A 21496-nucleotide genomic window follows, 5' to 3' on the forward strand; every position below is an offset into this window, starting at 1 on the left:
TCTTCTTCTTCTTCTTCTTCTTCTTCTTCTTCTTCTTCTTCTTCTTCTTCTTCCTTCTTTCTTATTCCTTTTTTCTTTTTTCTTTTTTCTTCTTGTTCTTCATTATTTCCTTTCTTTCTAATGATTATAATCTTTTAGTCTGACACTTTCGTATACAGTGTAAGTGACGGGAAGAACATGGAGAAAAGTCAGTCCTCTTTACCATATTTCTCAGAAAAGCATAATAAGGATATTTAGGGGTCTTCCGGGTTTTCCAAAAGAAAAGGATGCAATGTCATTATCTTGGCCTACAATACCATCCTTGTACTAGGATGTGTCTAGTACGCGCACGCGCTGTGTGTGTGTGTGTGTGTGTGTGTGTGTGTGTGTGTGTGTGTGTGTGTGTAAGTTGATATGAGCTTGCATTTGGGTGTACATGTGTGTTGTGATACTGGTACGTGTGTTGTAGAGTTTTTGAGTGCGTGCGTGCGTGCTTGCGCCCGTGCTTGTACATATGTGTGCGTGCGTGTGTGTGCGAGCGCGTGTGTGTGTGTGTGTGCGAGCGCGTGTGTGTGTATGTGTGTGTGTGTGTATTTAATTGTGCTTGATATAAATTGCTATTATCCCCCTCTCTACATTAATCCGTCAGAAATCTCATGGCTAATCCATTCACGTGTAACTGCCATCTGGGCTGGCTTGCTGAGTGGCTGAAAAAACGCAACGTCATCACAGGAACACCGACATGCACCGCGCCACACGATGTGAAGAACACCCCAATCCAAGATCTGAAGCCAAAGGATTTTGTCTGTGAAGGTAAAATTCCCTGTCGCTAAAGACAACTTATTTTGGAGATTCAAAAAAGGCAGCCAAAATCCCACCCACAACTTTGGTTTCGCCCGATTCAATGTATTATTTGTACAATGTAGAGACTGAAGACTGCTTGACAATTAATTTTTGGGCTTCATTTTTTTTTCGCCACGTTATAATATAGATCTAATAATATTAGAGTCTACATACAGGCCTAGATTTAACTATTGTGTTATACAGACAAGTCAGCTGTGCCTCAGATTAACTTTGTTTTTGTTTTCAGAGAACAATGAGCTCGGATGTCATGTGGGTATTCAACCTTGCTGTCCTGACAGCAACATGGGTGAGTGCTCTAACTACAGCTGCTTACTTAGGAAGAGCCTCTGTGGTGCAACCAGCATTGGTATAATTCAAAAATGAATGTTTTGATATAAGCGTTGACCAGGGAGGAGGGGTGGGGGTGTTGTTAATCGTGTGATGTTGATGCAGAATTTTCTTTTTACGGTACCAGTACAGTCTTTCAGAACATAACCTCTACAAAGTATATTGTGAATACCATTCTTCCTCATTTTGCACGATATAATCTGCCATACATGCTGAATAAACGACCCCTACTTGAGTATGATAATATAACACGCAGATTTTATATCTTGAATTCAACTTGAATTTTAGCCATGCTTTTGCAAAAACATATATTATGCCTTACTACCTTAGACTTGTTCAGCTTTTTAATTCAAAAGAGATAACAGAAATAAGCAACGCATTGACAATCCTTGTACTAGGTCAAAGTTAGGCACAATGGGAAAAAAGAAGCTATAATTCGGCGCTTTGACCCATTTCTTCAACAGTGACTGTGGAAAACAGCTGTGACCCTCGGGCCTACTGCCCCCCTAAGTGCACGTGCACTGGCACAGTGGTACGCTGCAGTCACCAACAACTGAATGAGATCCCAAAGTATATCCCCCTTGACACTACCGAACTGTAAGTACAGATTTTATGACTGTATATAGAAATGGTGTTACTTTTCTTCTTTTTTTTCAACATATCAGGTGGTGTTCAGTTTCATTTTCATACCAAAGGCTAAAATTTGAAAATAGTTTCAAGGCTGAGAATGTGGGCCTATCACATACGCAATGTATAAATCATTAATGCTGCCATATCATTAATATATTATCGTGCTGAAATTGTTGTTTTTTAAATGAAATGGAGAACTTTTGTTTTTGGCTACAAGTTGCTATTTTTCTTTTAATTAAAGTTGTTTTATTATCAACTGCAACTGTATCAACAGGATGCTTCTTCACTTGCAATGTGCTGTAGCTTGCCGTTCCATGGATTTTGTGTCCCTTTTGTTTTTGGCTGTTGATATTTTAAAAAATTTTAATTTTTTTTTTTGGGGGGGGGGAGGGGTGGTGAGTGCTTATCTATTTTTTAAGAGAGATGGCAGGCGAGTTGGGAGCAATTTTGGAAAGAAGAAAAACTCTTTTACTTCATAACTGCAATGTAGTCATTATGTGAAGAGAAGAAAGCAGAATTATTATTTGAATTAGCTTTGACTGGTAACAGTTTATAGAGCTACACCCTTCGTAGTAACTTGGTCATGGTTTTAACCATTTTGTTTTCTTTATTTATTCATTTACCCTAGATTTTTTCTCCCCTTTTTCAGCTATGTGGATGTGAATGACATTGCTAAAGTGCCATATGAGATCGGCCTTCTCACAAACCTTAAGCGCTTGTAAGTCCGGTTTGCAAATAGAACAAATAAAATGTTGTCCATTCATTTTAGCTTTTTAAATTTTCTTGCTTTTTTTATTATTATTAATAGATCTACAAATGTATGGGTAACTTTCAAAAGCTCTTTACAAAAACTCAGTTTATTTTTATTTGTACGTAGAAAACCTTATTTGCAAGCATGCTTTTTATGCATTTTTACCTAATTTCTTTTTTTAATAAATGTATTAGCTAAATATTATCATGTGCATCTCTTATGAACACATTTTATGTTTTATGCCGATGATAGATACCTATTAGGTCTGCTGCCATTTTCCATTCATAACTGATCTGTATGAATTCCTCTTGATCCCTCACAGAGACTTGAGTCACAATAAAATTGTGACTTTACCGTCAAAAATTTTCTCGAACCTCACACAGTTGTCAACCTTGTAAGTATACCAGACAGTAGTTTGCATTTGACTAATACAGGAGTTTTCTTCTGCAAAGAATATCATGTTACTATATTCCAATTTGTAAAAATTTTTGAGTTACTTAGGCTTACCGGGGTATTCAGATTTTCCTTATTATATCATATTCTTAGTCATATTATGTCAGAATCAGATTAGTATTTCTAAGGTGCATGCACTTTTTATAGGAAAAAACGATCTATCCAATATTCTGTTTTTAGACACAAGAATAATCCTTCTACACGCCACAGACAAATAAAACTGCTACCTTTGGCCTGGTTTATGTTTCAATAGCTTGATTTCTCTCAAAACCTGCCGTCTCCATAATCTTTTTTACATATTGGACAGTTCCTACCAAATGTATTTTAAGGAAGCGACTCGATTTTTTTTTTCTTTTTTGGGGTCTCTTTTTTCGTTTTGTTCCCTGCGATACCACAGTAGGCTAGATTTCACTTTGTTTGCCAAATTTAAAAAGATCTATACCAAAAGTTTTGATATTAAAATCTAATTGGATTAGAGGCCTGCTACATTCATCAATCTAATCAATTGAGTTGTACTGTATAAGAAATGTTGCTTTTTTTATTGCGGAAGTGCTACTGTTTTTGAAGAGAATTACAATGGTTTTATCGTAAAATCTCAAAGTAGACTATTTTAGAAATGTGAATGTTTGTTTCAGTTGTTTTGATTTTGTTCTGTTTGTGACTTGTCTACGTTGCTTCTTTTCAGAATTCTGAGCTATAATGATCTGCAGTGCATTTCCGAGACAAGTTTCTTCAACATGAAAAACTTGAGAATTTTGTAAGTGCAAAATTGTTATAACTTTACGTTCCAAAAGTTGTGTGCAGTAATATTTCATATTTCTTTTAAAGTTCTTGAACATTTTAATTATTCCAGTATTACTTTTTCAATATTAAGGCTAAAACACATTTTCAAAATACAAAACTAGTTTCGAACCCTGTGTTTTTATTTGGAAGGGATTGTTTATTTGTTTGTTGTTTGTTTGTTTGTTTTGTTTTTTGTTGTTGCTTTTTGGGGGGAGGGGGAGAGTGGGGATCTCAATTTTGTTGCTGCTGTCATTTTCAGTGTTTGTAGGGTAGTCACAAGAATAATGGGCTTTTATTTCATTTTAAACCAGCATTTCTGGTGTTGTGTCTTATAACTGTTATTGTTTGATTTCTTTCTTGACATACACCTCTTGAAGTTGTTCCCTTTTCCGTTTATCTTGGTTAGATTTGGAAGCATCTTGCTTACCTTTGAGAAAGAAGAAGACAAGTGCTGAGAGTTGTGGTGCCCTATATAAAGGACGTGAAACTTACAGAATTACACTTATTTCATGTACGGTTACTTTTGATTTGGCTGGTGAGTGGTGAGGGTCCTAAAGATACACCATTGTAATATTATGAATAATTAAGCAACACTTCAGTGCTTATCGTTCCTTTCCTCAGATCTCTCCATGAGAATAACATTTCTACTATTCCATACGGAGCCTTCGACAGTCTCAAGGCTTTGTCGCACATGTAAGTTCTTGAGCAATGCACAATGCATAATGGAATTTGACAATTTCATATTGTTCGAATCTAAGCAAATAAAGTTTAGGACTATGCAAAGCAAACTTGAGGGGGGGGGTGGAGAGAGTGGGGGGAGAGAGAAGAGAGAGAGAGAGAGAGAGAGAGAGAGAGAGAGAGAGACAGACAGACAGACAGACAGACAGACAGACAGACAGACAGACAGACAGACAGACAGACAGACAGACAGACAGACAGACAGACAGACAGACAGAGAGAGAGAGAGAAGAGAAGAGAAGAGAAGAGAAGAATAGAGAAGAGAAGAGAAGAGAAGAGAGAGTTTATGCCCAAGACATGTTCATCACCATTCTGGATTTCTTTCATTTTTCAGATTGTTGCCAGTGTTATGTACACTCCCAGTACAGTAATTAAAAGTGTCAGATGTTGTTTTTAATCGATCTGGATCAAAATGTCAGATACGATATCAAATTATATGCACAAACACTAGCTTGAACCGTTTAATTTGTCACTGACAGTGCCCTAGGAGGAAATCCTCTGTTCTGTGATTGTAAGCTGAAATGGCTATCGGACTGGATCAAGAAGGACTTCATAGAACCTGGCATTGCTTCCTGTAACGGCCCGACAAAGATGAAGTCCAAGTTTCTGCTCAGCTCACCATCATCTTACTTCGAATGCCTAGGTAATTGTTATTTAATGTGTGCAACGTTTGATGACATTGTTTCACACAGTTTGTGAATGCGTGCACCTACTATTAATGCTCACCTTAGACTCCCTTTCAACCACTTCACCCCCCCCCCCTCCACACACACACACACACGCGCGCGCACACACACACACACATACACACACACACACACACAGACACACACAGACACACACAGACACACACACACACACAGACACATGCACACACACTGTCCACATATAAAGAAACTTAGTTTTTCTCCTGGTAAAATTTCACACATTCTTCTGTCCCCCCAAAAAATGAAATTAGAAAAATAATGTCACTTCCTACATTTAATTCATAGGAGATCCTGACCCGACTGTCGCCCAGAAATGTGACGTTTGTCTCTTGAATCCATGTAAAAATGGGGGCAGTTGCAACACTGTAGAGTTCAAGGATTTCAAGTGCGAATGTACCCCAGGCTTCCATGGTGACGTGTGCGACCAGCAAATAGATGCTTGTTTTGGAAATCCCTGCAACAATGGCGGGAAATGTGAGGTCATGGAGCATGGGCGGTTCAGGTATGTCTGCCAACCCGTGGATTTAATCTTTATTAGATTTTTTGGGAGATGCCAATGCTACAAACACTTACAGTACTGTACATCACTGGTTTTTTTCATCTTTATTGTGCTTTCAGAAAATGCCCTTTTTAATCAGCAACCCCAAGAAATACTGGTTACCATGGCATATTATGCATCACTGATTTAAGATTAAATGACTTGAAAGTATCAACCGGCCACCAAACTCATCCTATTGATTATGTTCACCACTACACATAATTTTTAAATAATAGGTTTATCCGTCTATTTTCGTCCAGTAAAAAAAAGAAAGAAAGAAAGAAAACTTTTTCATTATTGCTATTTTTAGAGAGATAGAAAGGATTATTATTTTTGCAGCCCAAGAGTTTCGTTTCTTGGAGGAAAAGACAATCACTCCAGATCTTATAAATAATTTTACCCTAATCTCAATAGCATAATAATTCGAACCTGGAGCTTCAGTTTTCTATAAAACGTTCTAACTGAGGCTCAAACCCATGGGAAGTTTTTTAAAAATCGGGATCATTAAAATTATTGTTTGTTCTGAGGAAAGAATGTTCACTAACCTAATGACAAAAACAGTTGCCTCTTACGATAAAGAAAAATCACCCCTTGCTTCACAGAATTCACCCGTTGCTCCTATCTTTGCAGAGTTCACGAGTTTCTGGAGGACAATGATCAAGGGGAGAGCACTGAGACAAGGGACAATATATTAATATAACAAATGCGGGTGGCCCTTTTCTATTTTCAACCAACTTATAAATGTGTGTTTTGGTTTCTTTTTCTACTTACAGATGTGAATGCTTAAAAGGATTTGAAGGGGACAGGTGTGAGACCAACATTGATGACTGTGAGAGCAACATGTGCCAGAACAATGCAACCTGTGTGGATGAGATCGAATCCTATTCCTGCAAGTGTCAAGAAGGATACACAGGTAGACTTCCCTCTATCTTCACCTTTGTGATGTAGTTCTTTTTAAAAATATTATATATATAAGGTCACATCTATTATATTTTGTCTTGTAAGTCCATTTTTTATTCTTTGTATCGTTCAGTCATAAAAAGTTATTCTCAGGGTTATCTTGAATCAACTGGAATAGGAAACAAAATTTGTGAATGCTCCCGATTTAAGTCTGTTACAAATTATTTAATTCGAATTGAGAATAAAATGAAATGTGAACATGAACTATTGTTGTTACTATTATGATCTCTAATTACTGTCTTTGTTGTGCTCACAGGACATTATTAATTTAATTTATAATAATACTTCATATAGTCACTGAGAGATTCTACTGCTCTCTCACCGAATTAATCTACAGACTCCTTACAGCATTCCAGAGTCAGGTGTGATTTTTTTTGTTTATCTCAATATGTTATTCTTGCTGTTCTGTAATAATGAACTTTTATTCAAAATAAAAACCACAACAGGAAAATGGTGCGAGAATTCCATCCCATACTGCAAAGCTGGTTATAACTACTGTACCAACGGAGCAACATGTGTGGCTAAAACTGCTGGTTACAGGTGAATTCATTTTAGATAGCTATCGGGGGTTCTTGCTGGACAATTTCTCCTCTTCATCTTTTGTTACAGACATATTTCTATGAATTTTGTCTTTTATAACTTCAAAGAGGCTGTCTTTGTGTCATTGTTTTGGTTTTTGCTTCTGGGTTAGGGTTACAGGGATATAAAAAGATTTAACCAATAGTATTATCAACAGCAACAGCTCAAGGCCTTAATTTCTGCTTCATATTATTAATAATATGTTTATTGGAGGGTTGTTGGGGGTTTTTTTATATTTTGCATATTATATTGCAACTTGGAGTGCCACATTTTAATACATTTTTGGTAACTTCTTTTCTTTGGGAATTTCATTCATTAATAAAATTAAAGGATTATTACAGATTTTTTAAAGAAACCTTTTTTTCTGACATTCTTTCTTTCATTATGACGTAATTATATGTTACTTACAAAGCAGAACACTGTAATATGTTTAGTTCCAAGGCAAGAAAACTATTGTTATCAAAGTGAGTTTATAAGCACATCCCATGTTACATATCTTCCCTAGCTGCGAATGTCCTCCAGGCTTTACAGGCAAGAACTGTTCTGAGAACGTCGATGATTGTAAGTCACATGCGTGTCTTAACGGCGCTTCATGTGTAGATGGGCTGGACTCATACTCGTGCATGTGCTCGCCCGGCTACTCCGGTCGTTTTTGTGAGATTGCACCGGTGCTGGACATAGTGATGCTCCCTAACTCCCATGCCCGAGCGGCTGCCTGCCGGCTGCACCAGTGCCAGAATAATGCAGTGTGCTATCAGCCGGCCGGCTCGCCTGACTATATGTGTAAATGTGCCCCAGGTACTGCTATTAGATGGGAGCTTTGTCATTGTTGTTTAGTTAATCCAAGATTATTTTAAAATCTAATTTTATCTTTACATTCTTTTATGGGGATTCAGCTTGTACTTGTATGTAACTTATTAAGTGTTTTCTTAAATTTGAACTTTGGTAATTCAGATAGAACATTAAATAAATGCTAGTATTCCTTGAATAATTATAGAGATGATTCTATTTGATTGTTAAAAGAGTTGTTTTCATTCATGCATTTTGTTGATTGGGGTAGTAAATGATTAATGAATGGTAAAGTTGAGTCTCTTTATGTCAGTGCAGTTGGGGAAAGCAAGTTAAAGATTTTATTATATAAGAAATTCCTTAATATGATTGAAACAATTGTACTTTAGAAATGTCAAAATCTCATGATTTTTCTGACTCCCACATTACATACTGTCTAGCTTTGGTAATGTAAACATGGGTACATGAATTGATGTCTATATCTCAGATTAAATCTAAGAAGATAAGCAATTTCTAATGATTAATGTGTGGTCCATTCTTTTCTAAAAGCAGAATGCTTTTTGTTGAAACTTTGTAGTTTTTCTAATGAGAGAACGAAGGTCATTGATTTTCCTGTACTCCATCAAGAGATAGAAGCAACTTTTTTGTTGCTTTATATTTTCGCTGTGAAACACGACTAAAGCAAACGTTGTTGTCTGACTTCATCTTTACAGGGACATTGTTTCTTTCCTGCTATTTTTCCATTACGAAAGTGTTTCTCTTCTCAAGGCTTTCACTCTTGTAATGTCTTATGTAGTAGGAGTTTCTTTCACAAGTATAATTACTTATCAGGCGGTTTTTGGTAAGATACAGAACAGTTTATCCCTTTGCTGTGGCTCTATGTAGTGACATAAAGGCTTTTGTGATATTTTTTTTTACGTATTTACAAAATATAATTAAAATCAGTCTTTAACGACTCACAAACTAGTGCGTGACAAAAATAAGCATTCCCATTACTCTGTGAATTAATCTTCATGTATCTTAATACCCTCACTTGTGAGGTGGAAAAAAGGTTTGAAATACTTTTTGCAAGTTTTTCAAACCAAAATTTAACGCTTTCAATGAAAGTGACATTTTTGTGATACTACTAAGCTGCTGTAGAAAGTAATTATAAAGTAGTTGCCGCTTCATATGTCGTTGCTGCTGCTGCAAGATCCGTTCTTTTTACTTTAGTTTGTTTGTATGTGTTGTTTATTTGTTTGGTTTGGTGTCATTTTTCTTATTCCTTTCATACTTTTAGCATAGACTAAAAAGATAAAGCAACCAGTCTTTATTGTGAATTCTTTTTTGTTTTGAGGTTTCTATTATATAAAGGCAGAGTGGCCAGCTGGCCTATTGGGGCTTTTATTTTAGGTCAGCATTGCTTTGAGTTGGGTTGTTTTTTTTTACTTTTCTTTTCATCCAGATTGAGCATGTGGAATTTTTATGGCTAAAGTGGTATCATTTTTTTAAGTTATACCAATAACGTTAGCATGAATGTTGTAATAATTTTTCTAACTTTAAGTGTGAGTACCTGCTCGCGTCATTTTTTTTTCCGTCTCATGTCAGTGCATGTTCCTACTAAAAGAGCAGTTTGTGTATAAGTCTTTAGAATTCTTTAAATGAGCAGGTTACGAATTGTAAGGTAGGGACAGGGTAGACGCTCCAAATGGGGGTATTTAAAATGAAATTTCATTAGAGAGCCTGTGCTAACATATAAACGTTTTACACTTTTGAAGTAGACTTTATGGTTTATACAAAATATTTTCTTTTTTAGACATAAGTGACTTTTGGTCAGTGGTAGATATTTTTCATCGCTTTTTGGAGAGCATTGAGTTTGAAACAGTTATTGAAATCTTTCCTTCTCCTGTAATATCTGTTTGTCAAGCCTTGTAAAAATCACCAGAATGTTTCTACTGTTTTGTGGCTTGTTTACCGTGGTGTTGCTCTTTTTCTCTACTCTTAATGCATAATCTTTATCACTTTGAGAACAGTTTGGTTTCACATGATTAATGTTGCTTTGTAAGATTGATAGCCAATACCTATGACTAATGTTGGTTTGTTATTTATTCTGGTCCAGGTTTTGAGGGCAAAAAGTGTGAAAAGCTCTCGAGTGTCTCCTTTAAGGACAAAGACTCCTACGTCAAACTGCCAAGAGTGGACTTCCGCCAGATGACCAACATTTCCATCTCCTTCACCACAAAGAGCCACAACGGCATCTTACTGTATGCAGGAGAACAGCAGCACATAGCAGTAGAACTTTTCAGAGGTCGGATCAGAGTCAGTTTTGATGTCGGCAACTACCCTGTCTCCACTATGTTCAGCTATGAGCGTGTGGATGACGGAAAGCCCCATGTCGTCTCCATGGTAATTCAACAGAAAAATTTCACCATGACGATTGACAGCAACAACCTTCCCCGAACCATTGTGAATGAGGGTTCTCGTACACATCTTGATCTGCATGATGCTCTATACCTCGGTGGACTGCCCAGTGCCATCAATGCCCAAGCCTTCAAAAAATGGCACATAAGGGATGGAACTAGTTTTAGAGGTATGAATGCAGGGGGGAGAAATGCATTTATTTAGGTAGAACAGAATTTTGTAATCGTTCCTATAGAGAATTGGAGACTGGATGCTTTCTCATCAATAGCCAGTAAGAAATCAGCACGTTAATTAACTATAGTATAGTTACTGGAGATGTCACATATTGTTGAACAGCCCTTGAGGGCATACTCAGTTCTTTTCTCCTAGACTGTGAAACATCAGGTGAGATACTCAAGAATGAATATATCATTTAGTTACAAGATCTTGAATATCTCAACTTCAGCTCATGCCATGACTGTGATTTATCTTAGAGGGATCACTGATATCATAAGGTTCTTTTTGGCTGCAACAGTTTGTTTTTTTAATGGAATCTTTATTTTTCTTTTGAGCAAATTGAAGACTGCAAAGTGTTACCTTTACTGTCTCTAAATGTCATCACTCTAAAAGTTTACTTAATTTTATCATGTGTTTTTCTGTGCCTCAGTGTTGCAGACTGGGCAGATATTCTGAACTTAAGAATGGCTGTGTTATTTGAAGAGAGCTTTATAGAAAGTAGAAAGCTTGTACATAGATGTCAAGTGAATGCCAGCCGGATGACTCCCCTCCAAATCCCCAAATAGAAGGAAGAGATAAGTATGAACAAAAACATTCCACTGCCATTTATATTGCATTGTATTTTTACTATCATCAGGCTGCTTCTCTAAAGTTCACATCAATAGCAAGCAAGTTGACCTCCTGACCTCTAACGAAAGGTTCAAAGTGACCCCTGGCTGCGACTCAGTCAACAAGGACCCATGTCATAACCACCTGTGCCAGAAAGGACGATGCAAACCCAGACGTAGAAAATCTGGATACAGATGCAAGTGCAAACGTGGCTATTCAGGCACTTATTGTGACAGAGGTTTGTATTGCTGCTTTTCATCATCAGGATTTTAGTATGAAGATAGAAAATTCAAAATTGTAAATATTTAACCTTGATTTCAAAGTTGTAAATTTATTTGGGAGGTGGAACCTCCAAATTCAGCATCCACCCCTAATACCACTGTGCGAAATTGGCAGAGAGCCTAAAAAATTCTTTTAAAAACCCAAGTTCAGAAGGTCTCGTCATGGATTCGAAGTAGGGCCATCCGCTCCATAGTCCAGCATGATGCCAACTGAGTTAACTTTACTTTACTTTACTTTTATCCTCCACCTATACCCTTTTGGGTGTCGCGGGAAGAAAGAGACTTCTCTCTGCCACTAGCCAGAGAGCTTGGGTCAGGGGGATGTCATGAGTTGTTAGTGTTTCCCCGAGTCCACCTATCCAGGTCTTTCTCGGTCGCCCTCGAGCCTTGTTGCCATAGAATTTTTTTATGTGGGCACATTGTGCTGGATGGTGTGTTGGTAATCGCATGAGATGTCCGAACCATTTAATTCTTTGGTGTTGGATGTGATGTATAACATCATTTGTGCCCACCATTTCTCTGACTAGAGAATTTCTAATTTTGTCTCGCCTAGTCTTTTTTACTGCTTTTCTAAGACTTCGGGTTTCAAAATGTTGAAATTCTTTGCTCCAATGTCTTGTTCTTGGTCCATGTTGATTGAGCGCGCATAAAGTAGGAGTTCTGCTTGAGATAATACAGTCAGTATTTATTTACTGTCCATCCTTTAAGCCCAAGCCCCATAAGTCTACATAGCCCCTGTACCTGAGTTTGTGAGGAGAAACTGACTTTTGAATTCAAACTGTGTCATGCAGAGGTGGACAGAGTTTTTAGCTGAAATATGTTGTTGCCTTCAGGTTGTCCATTTATAAATGAATATATTATCTCCCACCCCTCCACAAGCTTCTCTTGATCACAGAAAAAAAGTAGCTAAATCATGTCCCTTATAAACAGCACGTGGCTGACCGTCAGGAACAGGATAATTCTACATTCTATGTAGATAAAACAGCCATTTACATAAGAATTGACCGCATGGTGAGAGGAAGATTTCACCGTCAGAGACCCCCTTAGTTTTAACAGGGAACATCAAAGAAGACTGTGGAGTGCACATTTATCCCGGTTGTTTGATCAGTATGACAAGAGCATAGTCAGATCAAGCTGAAGGTTAATCTGGTCTTTGCATTAAACTGAATAAGCTTAAGATTTTGATGAAATATTCTTTGACCTATCTACAATCAAGTATGAAAACAGTAATATCTCACTCCTACGTCAGTCTTTCATTGTCTTCTCTTTATTTCAAGAAGGTATCTAAGAGGAGGCTACGACTCAAAAAAGTTTTATCATTGTATTTCAACCTTTTTGTTACTCTTATCAGTCTGCTGAAAGAGAAAGTGAATTGGTATTGGAACTAAATGAGTGTTTTTTGTCAATATGGTTGCATACCACCTATAATGTAACACTTCTTCCTATTTTCAGTAATTATAACTTGGCGTCTGACTTGGTTTTTGTCGTTTTTGTGAAGCAAACTGGAAAATGTCTTTGTACATATGAATACCAAGTCTGCTTTTAACCAACCAGTTGAATTATATCAGTCTAAAGGTCTCTCATTCAGTGTAACACAACTGACTGTCTGTCATCGTTGAAATAAACAGCCAATATATTCATCATAATGCCAGCGTTATAGGAACGAAAAGTAAAAAATAAGCCTATCACCTTGCAGTTTGTGTTTATGGCTAGATTTTGTGTAAATAAAGTGCTCATGGAGCTGTGATCGTATGAGATAGTTTTGTGGAATTGTACAAAACGGAATTATTGAGGATAGTCATCATTTATTCAGGCCCGATCATAACTTCCCATTTGTCAAAATGTTTGTCTTGTATGTTGAGGCCGATGAAAGTCCAAAATTTGAAATAAGAAAAAAAAATTTGCCACATTCTTTAAAGTTCTTTTCTAGATTTGTTTGTTGGTTGGTTGGGGGTTGGGGGGGGGGTGAGTTGGGTTTTTTATATTTGTTTGAATTTAAGAAGTTTGTACATGATTTGGGCAGTATTTCTTTCATACGAATTCTTCATTTATTCTCTTTTCAGCTCCTACCTGCAAGACCGTTGTCTTTAGGGACAATTTCATTGACCCAACCACCAAGTGCAAGTCAAAAGCACGTATTCGGTTCAGAAGATGTGAGGGAAAATGCCACAATGGCTATTGCTGCAATCCTAAGAGAATAAAGAACAGGAAAGTTCGGCTCTTCTGCGCTGACCGGACAAGCTACATCTATGAGCTCCCCATCATTCGTAAATGCACATGCAAGAAATGTGACAAGAAGTAACCAAAGCCCACCTTTAGCATGTTACTCTTATACCACCACAGCATGTTTGTTATAGAAACAAGCCAGAATCTCTCAAGTGTAGGCTTCTTTGCATGAGATTTTATTTTGTGGATCGTGTTCAGTGAATTGGCTACTTCCAGCCTGTCATTGTGATCCTGTGGGTAATAATGGTGGAAGAAAAATAATGACTCTTGAAGCTGATTTTGCTGTGTGTAGAAATAAAAGACTCACTTATGGTAAAATATGGAGGTTTCTTGTATTGAGGAGTGTGATGTGTAGCTCTCTGTCCTTACTGAAGACTGTATTAGACCTGAGACATTCAGATCTATGGATTGCCAAGACCAAAATGGAATGATAAGAATGTCATTATGTTACAAGAGACCATGTTTTATGGACTGGGACGCTCTTGTTTAAATAAAAATACAAGTACCTGAGCTAAGGTTTGAGGATGGGTCTTCACGGTTTCAATACTGAACTTGAGATGTCTAAGGTTATTGTATGCACTCCATGGATGTGGCTTCTGGGAACCTACGTGAGGAGCTGACTCATATCTTCTTCTGGATATCTCAAGCTGGAGGATATACTTCTGCTTCTAAAAATGGCACAACTATCTATAAATACTGTTTGCCCAGTGCTTTTGTTGTACAATGAATGACTAAGACAAATGTACAAAGGACAAAAGTTTCTGTTTTATTTGAATTTCTGAGCATGAAAAATGAATCATTTCGAAGAAGTTTAAAGTTTATGTTTTTAAGCGATTAGAAGCTCCAATAACTTGAGAGTAGCTGATTTACTGTCACTGGCATAACTACTTGTTAATACTTTCAGACTATTCAAATCTTAATAATCTTAATTTCCAATCTCTCTAGCTCTTACAAAAAGTAATGAGTGATTTTGGAATCAGATTCCTTTTTGTCTACAAACCCAATTTGCAGATATTAATTTGTGACTTGGACACTTTCTACCCAAAAACCTAAGGGCTCAAAAATGCCCATAGTACAAGAGAAATTATTGTTTCATTAAAGGACCCATCATCGTGAAAGAAAGACTTCTGCCTAGCCATCAAACAAGATGCAGAATGTTATGCATGTTCATCATGACTAAATCTGGCCAAGGATTGATAGTGGGCCTACATGACAAGATAACTTATCAAGATCTACCTCAAATTGCTTCGTCACACAAGCGACTAAATCAACTTCTTTGTTAACTGTTTAGCACGATGTCATTGTCTTGATGAGCTGCATATTTTTTTCTGTTCAGTTTTCATGCCAATGTGATTGGTCAGTATGATAAATATACTAATGTAATGTTTTTGTCATGGTATGCATAAATACCACTCCATGTTTTCATATGATCATGTCAGTCTGTTCTGGATCTTTTATTTGTAGTGGTGGATGAGGGAAGAACGAATTTTGATTCTCTTCAATTACATGTCTTTTTTGTCTTCTCTGTGTATCAGTGTGATCCACGCAAAACATTTTTAGACCTTTCAAATATAAAATACGTTAGAGGAATCCTAAATCTTGAAAAAGCTCCAAACTGTAATAGCGGCTCATAATTTCTTTTTTGTCAAAGAATTGATTGGGCTATAATTGCCACAGCCGCTTAGGTTTGAGTTGATGACCTGAAGTGTCTTACAATAAGGCTCTGGAAATTTGTTTCTCAAGGTTTTTGGACCACAGACTTGAGCAGGTAAATAATCTTGAAACAAGAAGTGAGATATAAAATTACATATGTATTATGTGCTGTCATATTTAACAAGGATCATCAACAGAATGGTTTGCACTTTTAAGTTCTATTACTGGTCACATGTTATGATAAAGCTTTTAGATCTGCTCTTTGTTCTTTAATCTTGTCTCATAGTGAGATGAAAAATTCTGCTTTTAAGTTTTATGTAACATTGATTTTTTTTCCTCTATGACTTTTTCATTGTAACGTTTAAGGTCAGTGGATTTTAAAAATGAAGTTCATTTCCCCAAACTGAACAATTTGGAACATAAGGGGGAAAGGGGAGGATGGGTGGATGTTCCTTCAATTTATTTGTTCTGAGGAATAATATCAGAATATGAAAGCTTTTCAGTTTACTGATGTGAGTCGTAACAATTTTTCTGCAAACTTTATCAATAAATGAAATGATTTGCACTTTTTGTGATTTAGATAAGTGTGTTACATCATAGTCAGAATAATAATGAAATCAAAGAATACAACAATTTTCTGTTCGTTTGACAATGTTCAGCGAAGTCCTTTTAAAAACACATTTCTGTGTGAGTTTTATGTGAAAATCATTGAGCAAAGCCACAAAATAAATTTAATTTGCAGTTTCCAAGGATACTACAACTTTGGAAGTCACCAAACTATGGCAGCCCTTTTCTCGCTAATTTTATCTCTAACACCAGGCAATCCCCACCTCCTTCAATTTCAACTATCTCAACTTCTCTTCAAGAAAGATAGGTATTTTTTCATAAAAAGCAAGACAATTAAACAAGCTTTAAGATTATAGCAATATCTGCACATGCCCAAAAACTGATGAGCGTCTGATTCCACCGCGTCGTGACACAAATCTTTTGAATGTTTTTTCCTCCTCTTCTTAGCACTTTATCAGTCTTTCATATTCTCTTAATCACATAGATCTTAATTAAGCCAAACTACAAATGCAAAGAAAGAGCACAAAAAATTCCCAGAAACGGTATCCCTAGCTTCACCCTTGGCCCCCTTCTTTAGACAGTTTGCCACTTCAAAAATAAAAATAACAATTTTTCTCTTAACTCTGTTAAGAAAAAAAAAGCTAAACTTTGAGGAAATGAAGTAGATTTTGTTTTTCACAAATGAAAAAAATTGACAGTGCTTGTAAATAAAGAACTTGTTTGTTATTATATTCATATAATTTGAAGAATGAGGGTAAGATTCATTGACACAACTTGCTGTCAGTAATGGACTCCTATGTTCCGCAGTCCCTGTTTTAGTTTTTGTAATCCAAGGTACATTCATAGTTTGCATCTATTTATTTTGATTTCATTGTACATTCATTATATTTTGCGATCTTAAGAATGTGATAACAGAAAATGTGCAGGATGAGACCATAGTAAGGGGTTTTTTTTAGTTACGGAAGAGTAATCGTAAGTTTAACTTTGTTTTATGAAGTAGGATAGTCTATTTTATGGCAGATAGAAAAAGAAAAGAAAATGTTACACCAGTCTCATTTTTTTTCCTTTTGGAATTGACTTCATACCTTTTTTTGTTCTGATATTTTCCTATTGCCTAAATAGTTTAGTTGCCTGAGAGACATTTTTACACTAGAAATCATTTTAAAGCAAGAATTTTTGTTTCTGTGAAATATTCCTCACCTTGCACAGAGTAGCATGAATGCCAAAGATTTTTTTCATACTTGTATATATATATATATTCACAGTCTTTTCATTTTCTATAGCTGCTGTTTTCCTTTTGGGGTTTTTTTTTCTTTTTAATTTGTTTTTTTGTTTTATTTGTTTTGGGTCATTTTTTGTTATTCCAAAGTTGTCACAACAAGCCAAAGTCATATGTAAAAAGTTTATGATCCTTCATTAATCTGTTTATATACCTATAGATTGACAATCCCTGCATTGTTTAACTATACTGTGATGTATGCATTGGTCAAATGGAAAAAGAATGTGTATTTTTATTGGAAAGATATTTTGTTCAGAAAAATCATGTACTATACTGCTGCTGTTGTGCATAAACCTGGACTTGCTGAGGTCATAATGTGCTTGATCTATTCTTGGCTTCAATTGTGAAAATTTGTTATAACTGCTGTAGCCATTCATTGTCATTTTACAGATGTTTTATGAAGAGCTCTGCAATGATTTTTATTTCTCATGAGTGTGTTCAATGAGATCAGAGATCATCATTCTTTTTTTCCCGAGGGATGAGATGGAGAGTGTGAGGGAACGTTGAGGTGTATGTGTGGGGTATATACACACACTGTGTGTGTGTTTGTGTGAGTGAGAGTGTGTGTATGTGTGTGTATGCTTGTTTGTATATGTGTGTGGGAGAGCGAGAGAGAGAGACCGAGACCGAGAGGGAGAGAGAGAGAGAGAGAGAGAGAGAGAGAGAGAGAGAGAGAGAGAGAAAGAGAGAGGGAGAAAGGGAGTGGGGTTGGGGACAAGAAAAATTACAACATTTTGGGGGAGGGATGGTTGAAACGCATTGCTATGAAATGAATTATTTAGTATTTGTTTTAACGTATTTTATTATATTTACCCTATCAGAGTGAATCCGTGTGGGCATGGACAGAAGATGAGGTAAACCAGTTTGACTGTGTCGTCCTATTGGGCTTGTCAAAATGTACACTGCAATATATGTGTAGATATATGTATCATTTTTATTAACGTGTAGATTTATGTTCTGCTTAATGCTTGACTCCCTGAAATTTCTTACAAATATGGAAAAAGCAACAAATTCAGTGAGGTTTTGTCCTGCTGGAATATGTTGTCTCCTCACCCTTGAAATTTCTATTTAAACATGACCTGTTTCTATCCCCAGCCCACCCCAGTCCAGTCTCTGATTCATCTGAATCCATAGCTGACCCAAATCTCAAGCCCACTTCTAAATAATTATTATTTATATATTCGCTCTGTCCAGAGGACGATATCAGTGACTTTGTGCTTGAGGTGTGTTCAGGCTGTGTTGAGCTACCTGAGCACTGGGGATCGAGTGGGTCCTCACCTGTTGAAAGAGAAATTTGCCTGGCTTATGTGTTGCAGTCATTTACTGCGCATTTTGGAAAAGGGATGCTAGACGGCCCCACATTCTGAGCTTTGTTCAAGCTCTATAAGAGTTTCTTGGGCCATGTTTTGGGCTATGATTTTTTTTCATTAGTCCATATTATGTCATATGGAGGATACATTGTTTGCACCTGTATCACCATTTCTTTTAGAATTTTAATTCTGTGTCTGCTGAGTAGATTGTAATATATGTTTGTGTGTTGGTAAAGTGTTCGTCTTCCATGTTTATGTACTTGATAGAAGGTTGTGAAGATAAGGAATACGATGTGTTGTCCTTAGTGTGCTTTCAACCTGTAAAAAGAAGACAGAAAACTGGTATTGGGAACGGACTCTGTCTGACAGTTAACCTTACATGTAGAGTTAATTTACCACACATGTAAAGTGAACCGAGTTGACATTTTCCAGCAGTAGTTGTTATTTGTTCTCACCAACATTCTGACTTGAATGAATTTGATCTATGTGTTAGAAACAATTAGCCAAGAAGCATTAGGCATTTTCTACAGTGGTAAACTTTTTTGTATAAATGATTTAGTATCATTAGAATATGACTGCATGCTATTTTATGCTCTCCGTGTCTATTGCTTTGTTTATAGTATACTTGTGTTCTCAGCTATTGCTTCATGTGTTATCTGAGTTAGTTTCTTTTGATTTCTAAATTTCTGTAGCTCATCCTCTGTCAGTTACCATCTCTTAACATTCATTTCATATCATATTTTTGTTTCACCCCCCAAAATTTCTTCTCAGACATAGGTCCCAGCTCATTTCACTTGATGATATTTTTTTGTGTCTGTATATTTGCCCTTATAAATAAAATGACATTGTTCATCAAGCGTTATGTCTGCTATGTTCTACACACTTTACCTGCAGCCTGGTTGATCCCTGGGGGTCATTGTTGGCTTTTTACCTTTGTTACGTTTTAGACAGTAGCCTATCTGGAATTGATTTCATGACTTTCAAGAGTATAATCTCCTTTTCTCCTCCATGCCTCCACCCTCACCCGGCTACTTTTTCATCTCCTCATAAAATAGTACGCCCTACTTACCCCATTAAGAGGTCGTAGAATATTTCCGATGACAAATTTTCTTTTATAGTGCCAGCTTGTGATGATATGTTAAGAGGAATCTTTTTCTTTTTTTTTTACCAAAAAAAGCCCCAAAACATGAATGCCGAAATACTTCAGCGATCAAATTTCAGAACGCCTTAAAAAGTGGGTTTATCTGGAAACAACTGATTGCCAAAGTTTTAATGTAACAGCAAGGAAATCCCATGGCAGTTTTGAAAGCTTTTTTTTTTTCATTTTTATAAATTCATGTCTCCTCTTTCTCCAATGAGTGTACTCTTTGTCAGTGCTATTAAGGGTAGGGAGAATAGAAACGCTGCAGTTTGTCTTGGTCTTGTCCAATAAACTGTATGAAAAAATATTTGATGAATGTACAGTACGATATTGTTGAAGTTTTCTTCAGTAATATATTATTATTGAGCTTACGATACCTTCTGTGAGAATCACGACTCGATTTCACGAACCTACCCCTTGTTACCATTATTGTCATGATACTTTTTGAAGTGGTTCAAGGGAAATAATCAAGGAAACTTAAGTGTAAGAGAAGATACTGGGTGGTGTTCCTTGTCCTGGCATAACCTTTGCTTCGAGCAAAGTGGGTTGATATGTTATTGAAATAATTGCACATAATAGATCTAGTACCGTTCGACGTGTTGAAATGCAGGATAATATATAATAACGCGTCTCCCCCCCCCCCCCCCCCCCTCCTTTTTCAACCACCCTTTTTATTGTCTGCCGTTCTCACCCTCTCTATTGACTAAAAGTTTTATGCCCTCCTCTTCGAAACAGTTTAGAGCATTTAAAGGCGGTTGTTTCGATCCACCGTGTCTTGACCAACCCAGACGAAATGAGTTACAGCGCCCCAACACAAAGACGGAGATTAAATAAAATCTTTCGCATGGGTCAGTTGGACTCGCCTGCTACTTGTGTTGTAGGAAAGAGTAACATCATTAGCTGTAAGGCTTACACTGCAGTCTGCATGCAGTAAGCTTCCTTTACGTATATGGGACTACGATTTAAGCCTCGTTGGTTCCAACACCAAGACAAGATGAGAAAAGGAGATGTCTTCCTCTTTATTAAGTAACACCATTTTGAATAGAGACAAAGGCAGCTTTTACCATTTTCTTTTGTGAGTGGTTTTTGGCGCTGGCAACTGCGTAAGGTCATATGAGGCCTATTTCATTTTTCTGTTTGGTAGAAATTAATGTTTAACTTTGCCCGGGTGGCGGCCGAAGCCTACTCATCGATTTTAGGACCACCATAGGAACTTTAACTTGCACAATCTACACAGGGGACCTCCGAGATTTTTTCCACCTTATCCGAGAAAACTAGGTGTTTGATCTTACCTACCCTAAGATCAGAGGTGTGGCTCAATGGCAGCAGTAAGACGGATCAAGGAGTAGCAGTAGAAAGATCCACGAGCCCAGAGGAAGGGGGAGGTGGGCTGAAAGTAAGGATGAGAGCAGATGATAGAACATGATTTGAGAGCAGAAAAGGAGATGAAAGGAAAAAATTTCAGACAAAAAGATTTTCCATCCCCTTCAGATTACGAACCCGAGACCTATTGAATGAGAGGCGAATACCTTACCTCTGAGGGGTTGAATAAAGAATAGGAACCTTAAATAGTCATATAAAGTCGGATCATTCAGTGTATGCGTAAGCGCGTTTGTTTTTGTTCGTTGTCTTTTTTTTTCTTTCTGTATGTGTGTTCGCGCGTGCGCGCGTGTGCGCTCGCGCAAGTGTGTGTATCTGTGTGTGTGTGTGTGTGTG

At 36.9% G+C, this 21496-nt stretch overlaps 1 protein-coding gene across 1 annotated transcript in view; it reads left to right on the forward strand.

Annotated features, from left to right (window-relative positions):
* Window positions 1–19491, forward strand: part of LOC101859853 (slit homolog 2 protein) — a gene marked incomplete in the record, with an annotated part of 216372 nt that extends 196881 nt beyond the window's left edge. Inside the window, 15 exon segments of the mRNA XM_013082399.2 lie at window positions 636–792; window positions 1070–1129; window positions 1635–1767; window positions 2450–2518; window positions 2874–2945; window positions 3690–3761; window positions 4409–4480; window positions 5005–5168; window positions 5518–5734; window positions 6544–6683; window positions 7177–7270; window positions 7815–8107; window positions 10197–10667; window positions 11352–11561; window positions 13668–19491. Coding sequence (XP_012937853.1) covers window positions 636–792; window positions 1070–1129; window positions 1635–1767; window positions 2450–2518; window positions 2874–2945; window positions 3690–3761; window positions 4409–4480; window positions 5005–5168; window positions 5518–5734; window positions 6544–6683; window positions 7177–7270; window positions 7815–8107; window positions 10197–10667; window positions 11352–11561; window positions 13668–13906 — 2463 coding nt within the window.
* Between the last annotated feature and the right edge of the window lie 2005 nt (window positions 19492–21496).

Source organism: Aplysia californica, unplaced genomic scaffold (assembly GCF_000002075.1).
Source record: "Aplysia californica isolate F4 #8 unplaced genomic scaffold, AplCal3.0 scaffold00172, whole genome shotgun sequence".
NCBI classification, from domain to species: Eukaryota; Metazoa; Mollusca; class Gastropoda; order Aplysiida; family Aplysiidae; genus Aplysia; species Aplysia californica.